At 42.8% G+C, this 16,580-nt stretch overlaps 1 protein-coding gene across 1 annotated transcript in view; it reads right to left on the reverse strand.

Moving 5' to 3' along the window:
- Positions 1–206: 206 nt before the first annotated feature.
- The window catches only part of PLXDC1 (plexin domain containing 1), a 54,760-nt gene continuing 38,386 nt past the window's right edge, over positions 207–16,580 (reverse strand). The window contains exons 10-14 of the mRNA XM_019550271.1: positions 12,272–12,332; positions 11,175–11,310; positions 9,033–9,068; positions 7,136–7,296; positions 207–4,811 (exon numbers count right to left, since the gene is read on the reverse strand). Coding sequence (XP_019405816.1) covers positions 4,692–4,811; positions 7,136–7,296; positions 9,033–9,068; positions 11,175–11,310; positions 12,272–12,332 — 514 coding nt within the window. The 3' untranslated portion in view covers positions 207–4,691. The remainder of the gene's footprint in view (positions 4,812–7,135; positions 7,297–9,032; positions 9,069–11,174; positions 11,311–12,271; positions 12,333–16,580) is intronic.

Consider the following 16,580-nt stretch of genomic DNA (forward strand, 5'->3'; position numbering starts at 1 on the left):
GCCATGGGCCCGGCCCAGTGGAAGTACAGGGAACATTTTTTCATTCCCTCATATGTCTCCTGTCCTGCCTCAAAGGGATTTAAGGCAGAGCAAGAGACATGTGTGTGCTCATCTGGACACGCCCATAGTGTCCATTACGTAATGCAGAAGACAAATAAAAGACTACTCCCATCATGCTCAGAATTTTCATAACAACATCTCCCACAATCCTTTGCAATTTTTATTTTGAATAGAAAGCAGTTCAAAACATAAGATCTTTTTGTGTTAACACAATATTCCATGCAGATAATCCGTAGTAAATACATTGCATTAGAAGACAGCTAAAGTGCCTTTAGTCCCCCAAAACAGTCCAATTGTGCTGTAAATTCAAGTATGTGGAAAGTAGGTCATTAGTTACTGAGAGAGAGATTATTTTGGAGTTGGGTCTTACTTTCATTGAAAACAAAGGGGGTTTAGACTCCAACTTTAACTGGAAAAGAACCAAACAGCCGGGTCTTGACTAAACCCTGTTGTATATTTTTACAACTGGTGAATACACACAAGTGGTTGATTAACAGATGTAACACCTCATTCTCTATGTCAGGATAAGCAGCTCCCCTACACCAACAACATGATCAATAGTCACTGCAAACTGCAAGGGTGCTGTCTTTAAAAAGACAAATATGGAATATCAGCATTTTCCTATATTTTGCATCCAAATTTTAACCAGCTGAGCAGTGGACTGAGCACAGCTAACAGTCCCAGCTCATTTTATACTTATAAAATATACAAGTTGATATACACATGTACATTATACAATTTACTTCTGAGGAAGCCCAACCCGGAGCTAGAGTGAAACTTTAGAATATGGCTGCAGAAGCCGAGTGATACAGAAACCTTCTACCAGGAATGTCACAGTACTGGTATTGGCATGCCTTCCTGTAGTTTGGCACAGGATGAGTGGGCAGCGTGAAGCCAGTGGGCTTATACTGAGGGGAGACACACGTGCAAGCTAATCTGTTTTCATTGTGGGTATTTAGCCTTCCATTTGCTCCCAGATCTATTCACCCCATTTGCTTGAAGAGTAAAATAGTGCTCAGAGGTTGGTAGTAAAAATCCTTTTCTCTTTCTTCCATTTACCGTCATCATATCCACTGCTCTTTGGAGTCTGATATAGGCTTGTTCCACTAAGAGGCCATGTGCCATGCAAACTTGGGACCCTGGATCCTGAAAGATTGTATCCTACCGATTTCCCTGACTCAGAAATGGCTTTACAATTTCCAGAGCCAGACCTGACAGATAGCAGAGTTGATCCTTTCTCCTAATATATGAAGGGGTGTGTATAAAGATGTGTGTTGTGCTTCTCAAAACCAGTTGCATGGTATCTGATTACCCTCTACACAGTGTATCATAGATGAACAGCACAAAACACTTCACATCAACATGATTAAATACAAGCCACTGTTTCAATTACTGAGAAATTAGATAAAAGATGTCATACTGATTTACTGGTAGGGAGCAAGCACATAAACTCATGTGTTAGCATGCTCTGTTCCCATTTTAGTTTCATTAAAGGGGCACTGGGAGTGTCTACATGTGACACTATGTCGCCATAGCAATGTGCTACAGCTGTGTAGCATCGGTGAGCAAAAACTGAGATGCCGCAGCTACGTCGCCATAGTGGTGCACTCCCTTGGTATAGCACATTGCTACAGCAACATAGCAGCTGAAAATAACTGTGCTGCGCAGACAGCACAGTACAGGCTGTTAATGCACTGGCATTTAGTACTTCCAAAAGGAAGTACTAAATGCTTGCAAAGTAATGACAGCATTGTAGGGGCACATGTAGATGTACCTACTGGCAAGTAATTTCTAAAGTAATTTATTTACCTTTCACTCTTTCAGAAGCATGAAATAATAATTTTTACAGTCTCCCTTTTCCTATTTTGGCAAACAGCAGCTTTTTTTTTTCTTTTGCTTCTTATGAAGCACAAAATAACCACAGCCTTGCCAAATTACTTCCTTAACCTCCTTGTCAACACTGGGAAACCAAAGGATTTTTTGTTGTTTCTTTTAGGTAATTTGTGATACTCTCTGTTGCTTACTACCTCCCTAAGCAGCAGCTGTGCAAAATGTGGTAATGTCAGGCAGAGTGTTCATAATTTTAGGTAAAAACTGATCAAAATCTATAAAAATATATTTAACTAAATAAATCCCTACATTTGACAACTTTTTAAGTGTTGATTTTCTCCAGAGGGTGCTAGCAAATCCCAGCCTTCCAGTCTCACTAGAAACACATTCTCAGCAGACTGAAGCTCAGGAGGGGTCTGATTTTTTTCTCTCTATAGTTGAAAGAGAAACATTTTATTTATTGCTAAGTAAAAAATGTCAATACCTTGAAAATTAGCCATAAATTTACCTAAAAGTAATCATCAGAATTCATAAATAATAAAATACTGAAAAACCAAAAACCTATCAGAGCATAATGAATAATGGTAATTGGGAAATAAGAAGCACTGCTGTACTAAATCAGACCAGTAGTTCTTTTAATCTGGTATTCTGTCTCTGAAAGTACCTGGTACCATATGTTTCAGTAGAAGTTATAATAAGCCTCCAGGAGACAATTCTGGAATAACGTGCCCATAAGGAAAGTTTCTTCCTGACCTCATAGGTTGGCTTTTACCTTGAAGCATAAAGACTTATGATATCTCGTATATATTTTCACCATTCTTCATTTACATGTCTAATTCTCTTTAGAATCCTTCTTAGATCTTGGCTGTCATATTTCCTGGCAGTGACTTATTTAGGCAGTTTAATTACGCACTCTGTAAAGTATCTTTACAGCTATTCACAATTGCTAGCTATCTCTGTATTATATGAGGAGGAATAAAGAGGAATACCCATCTGACTGCTACTTTGCCAACTATTATTGTATATATATGCAAAAAATAAAAACAAGGTAATTATTTTTAAAGAGACTGAGAATCCAAGGGATATCCATTACCAAATTATAAGCATTTTAAAGCTTGTGATAGCCGAAGCAAAAAAACTTATGACAGTGTCCCTTTTCTATTTGGGGGAAGTGGAGACAAATCTACTTCTAGCTCAAGGTTTTACTTGGAGCTAACGATCATCTTCAAAATACCCCCGGAGAAGTACTGTCTCTGTGTATGGGCCATAATAACTTGGCAAGGTTCTGTCTGACTTATCTTTTTTGAGAATTTTGGTGTCCTTATGCCATAATAAGTTGCAGCAAAAGCTTCCCTAATGGCTATATGTGAAGAAGTATAAGCCAGGTTCTAAATTCCATGAAGCATCCATGTTTATCCTTAATGGCTATATAAATTCAGACAAAGAGAGGGAAAACATTAATTAGACAGATCCTGCCTTTGGCAGTAATCACCACCAGTGACAGCTGAACCAGCCAGTGGATAAAATATGCACCAAACATGACATCAGAATAAATAGCTGAGGATCATGAAAAAACAGCACACAACCAACTTGCCCTTTTTCTTCCAGGAATGTAAACTGCACCTCACACCAGACTTGGAATTGCTGCTGACTGTCTTTCTTTCCTCACTTCAGATCCCAAAGCTGCTGTAGCTGGAGTCAGTGAGAGTTTAGCACTTGGCTTTGATGGGAACAGATTGGAGTCTTTATTTTCTGAAGACTAATCTTTGTTTCTGATTGGCAAAAAAAAAGAAAAGAAAAGAAAAGAGTAAGCACCTAGGGGGTCTAATGCTGAAGTCGCTGCTTTGCTTGAGGCCTGTAGCGATACCAACAAAAATCCAGAATAGGAGCCTGATCCAAACTTAAACAAAGTCAGTAGAAAGACGGCACTGATCACAGCTTTGGATCAGGTGGATTTTATTGATGCCTATGGAGATACCCCTGTTTTAGGATGATGTAACTGAGCTCAGGCTTTCCTTCCTCCTCACTCTTGTGAAATTCCCATTAAAATTTGTATGAAGTTACCTCAGGGTTTAGCCCTAGAAGAATAATGTTTTCCTTTATGCTCTTTCCCCAGCTTTTCCCATTATAATTTGATCGGTTCCTGGATGGTGGCTGTGCTAACAACAGAAGACTGACTTTGAAGGAGAATTATCTGAGGTCTCTCACTCTCACGCTCTCCCTTTGCAGGCATCAGCAAAATTGTATAGAAAAGGCAAGTTAAAGCTATTTGTTCATAACTGCACCTGTAGAAGGTTCTCCTACAGTACATAAGCCTTAGAATAAGTCAGATTTGTCTGTCTTGCTGGAGATAGGATAATAATTGTTATCTTGAAAACAGAGGGTTTGGAGCCATGTCACACCGATCAGAGGATGTGGGTCTAGGAATGGGAATTGCTCCTCTTAAGGGCTTGGGGTGATCGCAGAAATAAAGGCCCAAAGCAAAACAAAACAAAACAAAATTAAACAGGACGAAAACTTGACTCCAGCTTTCCTTAGTGCCACGTCTCAGTCTTTGGTGCCAAATTGTTGTTACAATTCACTGCCTGTGTTTCAAGCTCCACTGTCCCAGGAGGAATCAGGAAGAATTGTATCCTTGCATTGATTGCCCTGACATTCTTTTCAAAGCTCTGCTGGGCCTTTTTCTTCTGGTTGCTGTTCCTTTTTCAAGAAAAGAGAAAATTTGCAATTGAATAACAGGAAACTCCAACACTTGAGACACAGAAGGCTGGGGCTTGGGGCAGGGTAAGGAAAGGGTATGCTCAGCATTGTTCTGCTTCAACAAAGCCTTCCTTCTCCTGGCTGGTTGGTTCCACCTCAGAGTATGTCGTGTGGTTAGTGTGGTTTCGGAACTTCATAGCAGGCCAGTGGTGTGGTCTCCGCTGGGGACAAGGACAAAGATGCATGAGAAACTAATAGTCTTTAATTAAGGGCTATGCAAGGAGCTTTGCAAAAAGCTTCTATGTCACTTTTATGAGAGCCCACCTCATTAATAATTCCTACCTTCAGAGACCACTCCAAATGTCACTGAATACCTGCTCACCATTATTAGCACACCCACCTCGATGAAGCAGCTAGCCTTTGTAAGCTGCTGAAGGGATCACTGTGGATAGGTTTAATTGTATTAACATTGCTAAGTGCTGCACACCTATTGTTTGAAGAACTATATACAGTGCCATAGAGCCAGGGACCAATGGGCTAACAGTTTTTTCTCAAAGGCTAGTTCTGATGCATAAACTAATAAATGAGGTTAAATTGGGAAGTGGGGAGAGAGGAAATGAAACCTCTAGTGAAACTAGGCCTCAGGAAGAATGGCTTTGTAGTTAGGGTATTGTGGACTCAGGAAAACCCACTTTAACCCCCTGCTCTGCCACAGATTTCCAATATGATCTTGTGCGAATCATTTTGTCTCTCTTCACTTCAGCTCCCCATCTGTTCACTGGGGATAAGAGCAGTGCTCTTCTCTAGTTGAATGCTATGAAGATAATAAATACAAGAATGCTTGTGAGGTGCTAAGATACTAAACTGTTGGGAGGTTGAGAGATTGATCCTGTGAAGCTGGTCTCCTGATAGAGACAAATGGAAGAAAAACAGATGGTGTAAAGAGACCAGGTAGCAGCTGAGAAAGGTTGGGGTCTACATGCTGCTCATCTTCTCCCCCATCAGACCCCAGGTTAGAATTCAACCCAATCCTGATGGCTCCAGGGGGTTTGTCATAACCACCTGTATTTTTGAAGTTAAAAATCTGCATTTGAAACACACACACCATCAGTTACATCTCTGATGAAGCATCGTTTGTCCATAAAGCCTGGCAACATTAATTTAAAAAATCCAGCTCAAAAGGTAGCAACCAAAATTTTTGTTACACTCTAGATGAGCTCTCTCTCTAGAATCTGCATGTGTACTGATGTGCAAGCATGTGAAAACGTCTGCAGTGGTGTGAGAGGGAGGGGGAATGTGGAAAAAGAATGTGAGAGAGTAAAAAAGTAAGTGTGGGTATGCATGGAAAAGAAAGCAGCTGGATTTCAGACAGAATCAACAACTGGAAGTTGGAGATTAGCTGTGCCTGTAGAACCATGAAAAGAAACATTTTGATATGAAGGATATCAAAGTCCCCCTCCCCTGCTCCTTTCCACTTCCCCAGATGCAGTCAGGGCAAGGCAGCTGGGTTAATTGAAATGTATCTGAATCAGGACTGCTGAGAGGATTCAGACCGCAGCAAAATAAATCTTTAAATGCATGGTCGGCTCCTGAGCTGTTGTTGAGGCCCAGCCTCCCTCTTCTTCTCCAGAAGGTTAGGATTTCCTGAGGGTAGCTGCACCTGTAGGTAAACTGCCTTTTTCTTATTCATGGCTTAGTTCTTTCAACTGCTCAAATCAATGTACTCATGGCTCAGTATACTTCGACTGCACAAATCTATGGGAGTGTGAGTACTAAAGCAAGGGACCCCCATTAAGGAAGGGACTGTGTTAGGGGGCTGATCCTACTTATCTGGCAGGGAGATACCATGATGATGGTTTCAGCCTAGGTGGTTTTACTGACCTGGCAGGGGAGATACCCTTCCCCTTGGCCTTGAATGACTCAGTGTAGGTAGAGGGTGAAGGCATGCCCCTTGCACTGTGGGCAGGCTGACCCCTGCAAGAGTCTATTATGCCTCCAATCATCCAGTGTGAGGATCTTGACTACACAATTATGATGATGGGGCTTTGCTCTTGGGATTTCCTTCTAGCTTGCTGCTTTGGCCTTTTGGCTAGGGGCAAGTGAGACTAGGGGGCAGCTGAACTCCAAGGCCTCTGGGGCTTGGGGCTTGCATGTAGGATGCCTGCCAAAGATCTGGGAGTATCTGAAACCCTAGGCTTAAGACCCTGGGAGGCAGGATACTTGTTGGTGGTACTGCCACCCAGACTTGAATGATTGAGCTCTGCTTAGTTGATACAAGTTGGAACTGATTTGTCCTGAGACATGAAATTTCAAAAAATAAAAACAGTATAATGCCAGTGAAGTCAATGCCTTGCTAATTTATACCAAGGGTATAAACTGGGTTGTGTGATCTTACACTACCCAATGGAGTGAATACATAACCTTGCTGGGACCTGCAGAAACCTTAACGGGAGGAGAAAATGCAGAGGGGTTGGGACACATCTCCCTTGCTTCTGATAGTTCTGATGACAGCTGGGTAGGGCTGGGACGGGGTCTCCTCACTCACCTCAATGAAAAACAAGGCAGCATTGGAGGTGGGGTGGCTGTTGATGTAAATTCCAGCAAGGATGATGGCTGCAATAAGCAGGACAGCCAGAACTATCCCCACAATAGTCCCAGCATGAATTGGGGCTCCTGTTTTCTTTGAAGGAAGGTCACTTCTCACACCTGCAAAGAGATTGTTATGGAGGGATGGGAATGCAGAGATAGAAACTGGGATTTTTGGAACCCAGTGAAATAAATGACCACAGTGTAGGAGCAAGGGGAGACTTCTCCAGCAGGAGCAAAGGGAGGACAGAGGCCTTTGTCCATGCTAATATCCCTCATCAATAATGATGATTTGCATGATGGCTTGGGCCATCCTTTCTTAACTGCTGATTTCCTTTGTTGGGTCTACTGAATTACCTCTTGCACAGCAGAGGCAGGAGTGGGGTGGTTCAGTGGAAATGAAAGCCAAGGACACCCTGTGCCTTTGTTCTGCCATGTGTGTAGGAGTGATCTTACCCTCTAGGGTCCAGCCCATGAAGAGAATAAGTGAACTAATACTGTGAGAGAGCTTAGCTTACATGGCAGAGGCCTGTGTCTTTGGAGCTGAAGTATCTGGTGGCCCAAGCTATATAATGTATTGTGTGTGATTTACCTGCATTGATTGAATTTATCTCAGTGACACCCATGATACAGGGAATTCACCACATCCTCCCATCATCCCCCATACAGAGGCTGCCAGTACAAGACAGTATCTCCCCCTTTCCTCCCCTGAAATAATTCAGATGAAGCAAGACGTGCCATAGATGGTGGATCCCCCAGGTGAATTCCTGGATGCGATTGTCCCTTTGAAACAGCAGCAACATTTGATTTGAGAAGGGAATAAACAAGCACCCAACAGACACCCCTCAATTCATATTCCTCATGTATTGAAATGCTCATTCTGACGGAAAACCATTAGCCATATGCTGAGCAGTGTCCTTAGTGTGTCTTACCCACAATTCTTCTGGCTCCCTTTCATTCCTTAGCTATGAATATTCAATTACACAGAGAAGAGATAGGAGCAGAGCTATGAAGGGTGTTTACTGCACAGATTAGCAATGACATTACCAGCCATTTAAGCAGCAGTTTGGCTAAAATTGAGAAGGTCATGAATTTCAAAGGTCTCGTGCTTGCAGTGGACCCAATCCTGTACCTATTATAGTCTGCGGTAGCTCATAATTTACTTCTATGAGCTCCATCAGCCCAGCTGGGATGGAATTGTGATCTGCACATATACCTTGTACAAACCACCAGGGATATTAGTGTCATTGTGTGGCAGCTCTTGCAAACCAGACATCACAGAACGAGGCACTGGGATTTTTCTTGCACCACTATATCATAACAGTAGTGTTATGGTAATATAGACAGTACTTGGCCAGCAGAGTTCTTTGTCTTTGAAGTTCATTGTGAAATGAACTACTGACAAAAAGGAAGCCTAGGGAGAACCAAAGATGGGCTACTAGCAGGCTTGCTTTTATATGTTAAGATTTAAAATGTTCGTTTGCATCACTGAGGAAATTCAGAGGCAAGAGGCTTTGTGGTAATGCTCGGGAATGAGAAACTGAAATAGATTTTACAGAGTATAAAATGAAAAACAATTAGCTTGGTTTACCCACCAAGACTGAGGAAACGATCAAAACAAATTACCATCAACGCAATGTATACTGATTCAAACTCTCATTTTTTAACAACTCAAGGTAGTATTAGTCATCTGGGGAAGGATAACTGTATTCTTATCTTGACTGCATCCCATTGATGTTGGCTTCCAACTCTTGAGTCCATTGACTGATCATAACTAATAAGTGCATTTGATTTCAGCTTGACACATTCCCACTTAGAAAGAATCTGACCAGGTAAAGAAAAGGTTGAAGACTTACTATCCACTCCTGCATACTGATTCAGCTTTGTGTCATCTGGAAGAAAGAAACCAAGGTAAGCAGATTTAGCAGTTATATATGGGCCTCATCATTTTTACACCATCCTTCCCCCCCTGCAAAAGCCTATATGTAGGGCATGCCTCTTTGTATTGCAATATTATGTTTCATGGTAGTTTTACCTCTTAGTTTGGTAGGGAAAAAGGCACCCAGAAAACAATAGAAGAATAAAACCACAGGGTTTCTGTTTGCCGCTTCCTCCTATCAAAGTGACAACTAAAGCACAAACCACTTTTTAAATGAGTACATGTAGTATGCAAGCAACAGAATTAATGTACCCAGGACTGGGTCCTAGGCATGTCAGCAGTGAACAATTACACCCTTCTGACAAGAGAAGAAAGGGATGGGGTAATCTTGTTGATTCGTGAGCATTTTTGTCTGAGCATGTGTGCAAGTGTGTGCATAATCCCCCAAAGGCAAAAAAATTACCTAAAAACCTACAGAGTAAACATTTGTAAGACTCTCTTTATAGTAAAAAAAGACCATTTCCTGAAACATGTTGCTAATTCTGGTAGTTCAGACAAATAAAGCAAAGGATGTTAATCCAGAGGGTCTATTTCATATGAAGCCATAAATCCCATTTTGCTTTTTCTGTGCCTCCATTCCAAAGTTACTAGCATGAAGGTTAGAGGAGATTTCTCAGTGTCTGACATTAGCAACAGCATTACTTATGAAAAATTACAGCAGTAATCCTACCCCAGGTTTCTTTGCTATTTGGCTTGGACTTTTCCCTGTCCCAATGGTGAGATAAAAGTACACCAAGGCCAGCTAGTCAGATGCATTCACAAACATCTCCACTGAGAGATTCAATGAGCTGAGGAGGATGAAAAGGGGTGGGTCTTTTTCTGTTTTGTTTTTTTTTTCCTCTGCTTTGCTTGCTTCTCCAGATAAAGTTTGCTGTCTAATGCAGCTGGCTGTTTGTTTCCTTCCAAGATTACAAATTAACTTCATGCTTGACTACGTCACAAAAAGCCTCTTGTTCTTCTTCCAGGACTTGGCGATGACTTGGAAAATAATCTCAGTGGTGGTGTTTTCCTCCCCTTTCCTTGAATTGCTCCTCTCAAAGTCGACTTTGTCAGCCTCAAACTCTCCCCCCACCTCCACAGGCTCCTTCTCCATAGCTGAAGGACAATTACTAATGTTCCTTTCTATTTATTCTAATTAGCAGTTTGCGTTAGGGACTATTAAGCAGTGAAATTGAAGTGATACCTGCCGCTAGGATCAGAGGAGACGGCCCATGTGTTAATAGGATTATCAGGCATTAGAACAGGGGTGCCTCAAGGGAGCTACAGGTCTTTACTTGGGGACTTTGTATTCTATAAAACCTTCCATTCTCAGAGCAGAAGATAAACTGAATGGCTGTGGTTTATTACTGCCAATGTGACAACACCACTTGCTATGGGTCATCTACAGCAATGAGACATTAAACCACTGGACTAGAAGCAACAGCCGGTAGCAGATTTAATGTATTTTGTGAAGTGGCTACTAGGAGATAAAGATTCATGTGATGGGAAGGTGGGTTTACACCAAGGAGATGTTTTGGAGAAATCAAAGCCCTGACTCCAAACTATGGGAAGGCTGAGATCTAGATCCTGAATGTTGTGGCTCCTTCTCTGGAGAATTTGTGATGAAATCAGAGGGGAACATAGGGTAGAGTTCAGTGTAACTTGCACTTTCTAGTTCTTTCAACTGATGAATACTAAACCTATGTATTGTGATGGTGAGATCCTCACACTGGGGTTATTCCAAGCTTAAGGAACCTCATGGCACTTGCTTTGTAGTTTCTTTAGGCTGCCACTGTGCAGAGTCAGTGTAGTGCAACCATTTATCACCTTTTAAGTGGAGTTTTGGTTTACGTTTCCTTCCATTGCTCTCTGAATCTTGCCCCCCCCTATTTTTACCTCCCTGTTTCTCTCTACTCTCTTCTGTCCTTGAGCTTAGAGGTATAGGACTGAATAGCTGGGAAGGTTAACTAACTTTGTCTTTGATTTAAATTAACTTCGTCATTTGACCTTGGAGCAAAAGATTTCTCACAGGAGAGGCAAGAGCCTCCCTGGCAAAGTGCATCACCCCACCTGCCTGTACCTTCCGTGGTGAGGCTGTCAATGAACATGGAGGAGGTGGAGGTGCTGATGTCCTCCTCAGGTGTTGTAAAGGAGCTGTCCGGAGCCGGTGAATAGTAGCTGCCATCTGCTAAATCCTCACAGGTCTTCTCATTTGACTGAAAAGACAAAGGGAGAATGGCAACTGTTCCCAGCACTCCTCCATTCAGAGGGACAGAAACACTTGTGATCTGAGCAAACGACTGGCAGGATCCCAAGTTCTAACCCTTCTTGAAGCACCAATGGACCTCAGTTAGGGCTTGTGACCTGACTGTACCTCAGTGAAACCATCTAGTAAACTGGGAACAAAGCAGAGACTTCAGCGGGAAATAAACAAAACAAAACAGACAAAAACCAGATATGTCATCAGAGCTGATTTTTGCAAAGCAAAGTAATTAGCTCAGTCAGTGTGGAGATAGTAATACTAACTAGGATTGAAATAACAAAACCTAAACATTTTCTTCCTTCAGGGTGGATAATGATCATACTTCAAAGGCTCAGGAAGAAATCCTTCAGTGAGCTAGTGCTGTGCCATTAGGTACTTCTTTTACACCTTTCTTTAAAGCATCTAGCACTGGCTGGTGCCGGAGATGACACCAGATTAGATGGACCATTGATTTCTGCCAGAGTAGTAAAGGGGGGTGGTATCAGATGAGATAGATTATCATCCATCTATTCCAGCATAAAACAGAGGTAAAATACTGTACTCAGTGGATTACTGGTTCTGATGCCATGTATAGCAAGCAAGGCTTATATTCTTCCTAACTACACAAAGCTCATGTTTTTGTTTCTGGAGAATTTGGGTGTGGCTGTATTCTGAAACTCTTTTCCTTAGTTCCATGGCATGAGATAATTCAACCACCCCTGTCTCTGAGGAGCCCAAAGCCACTTACCGTTCTCCACATGGTCATAAGCATATTTAAAGCAACTGTCCTATCAAGAATTCCATTAGCAACCAAATTTCTCATCATAAAAGAGATAGGTATCTGAGAGTAGGATCCCCCTTTTTCAGAAAATGAGGGGGCCACAGATGTGCTAACACTGTTAAGTTGAGGGAAAATACCCTTGTCTTGAGCTCACCTCCTGGCCACAGCCATAAGACAACCACTCCTCACGATATCGATCAAACCCACTGGAACATCTGTGGAGAAAGAGATTGTTATTTGGGAGAGGTGCGTTCACTAATAGGCACAGCTAGCAAAGCAATCAGGGTTTCAGCAGACATTCATTTGACTGCTCCGTATGGGTGGTACTGCTTACTTCAGGCAGATGTTTCTCATCAATGTGGGACTCCCAGAGACTACCATGATGGGCACAGTAGACAGACACTTAGCCAAACAAATGCAGTACAACACTGAATAATAGCACTAATTGTAACCAGCCTCTGTGTGGTAATGAAAACATGCAGTTGGTCAGTAATGGTAGGATGTAGCAGCTACCTCTGCTTGCTCCTGTAGCTATACAGGTATAGCAAATCCATTGCACGTTTAACCCTGTTTCAGTCAGAGTTTCATTTATAGTGACTGAGCTCAGTGGTGTTTAATCTTGTGACATGTGGGCCAGAGTTGTGATACAGAGCTAGTCCACAGGCCAAGTCAGGCCTCATGTGCCAGGATCAGGCCCCACAGTGCCTCAGTGGCTCCGTATGTGGGGATTGGGCCCTGCACTGCCTCCACCCAGCCCCCTGTGGCTGAAGAAGACCCACAGTGCCCTGTATGGCCCTGTGCACCCTGATCAGGCTTGTGCCACCCTTGCAGGTGGCACAATCAGGTCCCATGCTGCCTCGGCCCAGCCTTGCATACCAGGATTAGGCCTCATGCTGCCCTGTGGGCCCAGATCAGCCCCGTGCTGCCCTACATGCTGAATCTAACAAGCAGGGCCATGCTATCCAGACCATGAGACTGCACCGAGGCCCAAAAATTTAGCAGCAAGTAAATGGCAATTAACACTGCCACTGTTCCCTTGCCAATAAATTTTCAGACCATGGGGAAGCCCCATGGGCCAGATTACATGGCTCTGTGGGCTGAATCTGTCCTACAGGTTGAGCACCCCTGATTTAGCTCATTTGCATAATTATAGGAGGCAGCAGAGGTAGTAGTTAGAGCATAAGAGCTGATGCAGTCTCCCCGTCCGCTTTTGAAGTGGTTAAATTAACCTCTACCTATAGCCAGAGATTACATCTTAAATACTTTGTTAACATATATGGGAATTTAGAAAGGTATTTTTTCCAAGCTCTCATAAATAGCAGGAAATTTCCCTGATCGAAAAGGAGCAAAAACTCAGAACATACCGAATGTTATGGGAAGGAAAAACGGTATTGCAAAAACACCATGTAGTTGATTGAACATGAAGATGATTGGAGTGCAGTTGTCAGCATTCTTCTGTATCAGAAGTGAATCTATGTCAGAAGACTGGAAAGATCTGATACAAGGGAGTCTCCACAGACATGGAGATTCCAGCATAGCTGTGTTGGAAGGACCCAGATTTTCCTCTTTATGAAGGAGAAAGGGGATGATTTTGACCCTCTGAGGGAAATAAAAAGGCAGGGAAATAGGAAAATAACATATACAGTGAGTATGAATTTCCGTCCTCTGGACTGTATGCCAGGGAAAGGCCATGAACTCCATCATGTGCTTTTTTTTCCAGCAACATCTGCACAGAAGAAGTGACACAAAACAAAATGAACAGCACCAAGAAAACACCAGCTATGGAAATCTCTGCAGAAAAGGAAGGAATAGAGTGGAACTCTGATCTGAAGATGGTCTTAGGAGACAAATGAGAAGTGAACCAAGGGTACAGCTAATAAAAGGGAACACCTCAAGAAGGAGGTGACCCAGGAGCTCTGGTCCTAAAGCATTTGTAAGATCACTCGTACTGAAAAGTTGCTTGTGTGGTAAAAGGCAAAGTTGTAATCAATGCCATGTGAGAGGGCATTATAGAGGAAGAATAATCTCCGGTTAATGCACTAAACTTTGATTCAGGCTACCTGGATTCAGTCACTGGTTCTGCTACCAGCTTCACATAGGACTTCAGCAAGATGCAAGAATTTTCACTGGAGGCCAGCTCCTTTTGGAAGCCAATGAGATGGCAGCTGATTTACTTAGGTACTTGGAGCCTACCAGTATGTCTACCCTGAATCCCCAGAGCTCTTGGAGAAGAATACTCCCAAGCACGTCCCACCGATCTGTTTCCACTTGTACACACCAAAGCCCCAGAAATACAGTGATGAAGCTACTCCAGGAGTACCGGATACAGCTTATCCAAAATACACAGGAGACAAGTCACAAGAGTGGCCATGAGCAGCTTTACCCCACTGTGTTTCCAGGTGTGGTGTGTGCAAGCAGAAGTGAGTGGATGGGGTGTACTCAGGAGATTTTCCCTGGGGGCACTAGGGACACCCCAAACCCTCCTTGATGTGTTTTTCCCATGTGTACTTCTTTTTTCCTTCCCTTTTACTGTCTTTTCTATTTAGACTGTTTGCTCTTCAGGGCAGGATCTGTTTGTCTATGACCCTGGAAATAATGGATCTTTGTCTCAAGATGCTACTGTAATATAGATCATAACATATAGATCAGTGGTTCTCAAACTTTTTTTTCGCAGACAACTTGAAAATTGCTGAGGGACCTGGCAGACCACTTAAACATTTTTTTGTTCTACAAATCAAACCATACAACTCATATTTTAATATCAGTAGTCTTACAAGTACAGATATTCTTGATTGTTCCACAATTGTTTTGCGGATCACCTGAATGGAGCTTGTGGACCACAGTTTGAGAATCTCTGATAGGTCACAGTCTAAACTTCGATTAGCTGGTGTTTGGGAGATCACACTTACCTGTGAAATTAATTAGAAATGCATTGAAATAGAATTCCCATGAGCTCTAGGGTTCCAGACCCCATTCACCTTGGTTTGGGGTTTGTTTTTGCTGTCAAACCTACATTCTTTTTGCACACTTTTCTCTTAATGAGAATAGCAGCAGATCTTATCATCTGAAGCTACCAACCAGGATACTGTCCTTTAGCAAGGAAGACCTGTGACTGTGGGACTTGGCCTACTGGGAAGCAATGAATCGAGGAGTGATGCTTGCTTGCACGCTTGCTTCAGTGAAGCTAGGAACAGTCATTGTTGCATTTGTCCTTGGACATGCTGTACATGCCTGTGTTTGTCCTGGAACAGAAACATCCTGTATTGGCATCTATACACATCACCACTCTAAGCAGGGCTTAGCAAGCAGCTGAATACACTGACACTTTGCTGCCACTGATTCAATGATGCAGTCCTGGGATAACTGTTCAGATGCACTTTGTGGTGTCCTGGGATAAACTGTTAGCACTTCTTACCCTGTGAATTTTCTTTTAATTTCCCCTGCAATGGACATAGACATTTGAATGACTGCCCTTTGCTTGAGGATAAAATGGTTTATCCTGGACAAATGTGACATCTGTTTGTAGCCTTAGTGTGTTAGGGCTTTTTGCTGACTGCTTTATAAAGACTGGTTTAGGCCTGGAGATATAGCTGCTTCATTCCCCTGCTGCATTCAGGGGAAAAAAGGACATGAACCTGGACAACTGATAGAAAACAGATGTAAAGAGGCAGAACCCAGCTTCCTTGGGAGCCATATCCCTTTTAGCATCTCTCTGCCAGGGAGACAGATACAACCCCATCCAATTTAGGGCACTGTTGGGAAAGGAAAGAGGCAATGGATTCTGATGGTATGATGTCCTTGAAGCAATGGACATCTTGCATATGGATGTCACCGTTCAGAATCCCTGGATCTGTGTTACTGGGTCCTCTCCCTTGCCACCAACTTAAAATAAATCATGTCACATTGAAACCTCATTAGGCTGGGCATGCTCCTTGTTTCTGTGTATGAGCTGAATGCAGGAGGAAGGATCTGGCTTTCTTCAAGGTGGGATGGTTGGATGGAGTCCAAAAGGCTGGAATCCTCAGATGATGGAGGGGCCATATTATCTTCTCGGGAAACTGGAGTTACTCACACTATGTGTATAGCAGGGTTGAGCCTAGTTCCACATCAATGGAACTAGGGGAATGGGTGCTAAGTGGGGGAGTCTTACCAGAGACTCAAAAGACTTTGGCTGGTCCTGATTCCACTGTGGTACAGTCTCCCCTCACACTGGGAGCTGTTGCTGCATGGGGTCTTCACACACTGGGAACAGCTGCTCTTACTCCCGTTGCCATCACTGCTGCTGCATGGGCTTCCCACCCACTGGCGGCTGTTCCTAAAGGCACCTAACACTCACTGGCCCTACTAAATTCAGCTGAGTCACAACTGCTTAGCACATTGGGACTTTGTACTGAATTATGTTGTTCCCAACCACATTAGCAGGACAGTCATTTGCAATACTGCCACACATAACCCCCTACATC

Source organism: Crocodylus porosus, unplaced genomic scaffold, assembly GCF_001723895.1.
Source record: "Crocodylus porosus isolate Cpor-Errol unplaced genomic scaffold, CroPor_comp1, whole genome shotgun sequence".
Taxonomy (NCBI): domain Eukaryota; kingdom Metazoa; phylum Chordata; order Crocodylia; family Crocodylidae; genus Crocodylus; species Crocodylus porosus.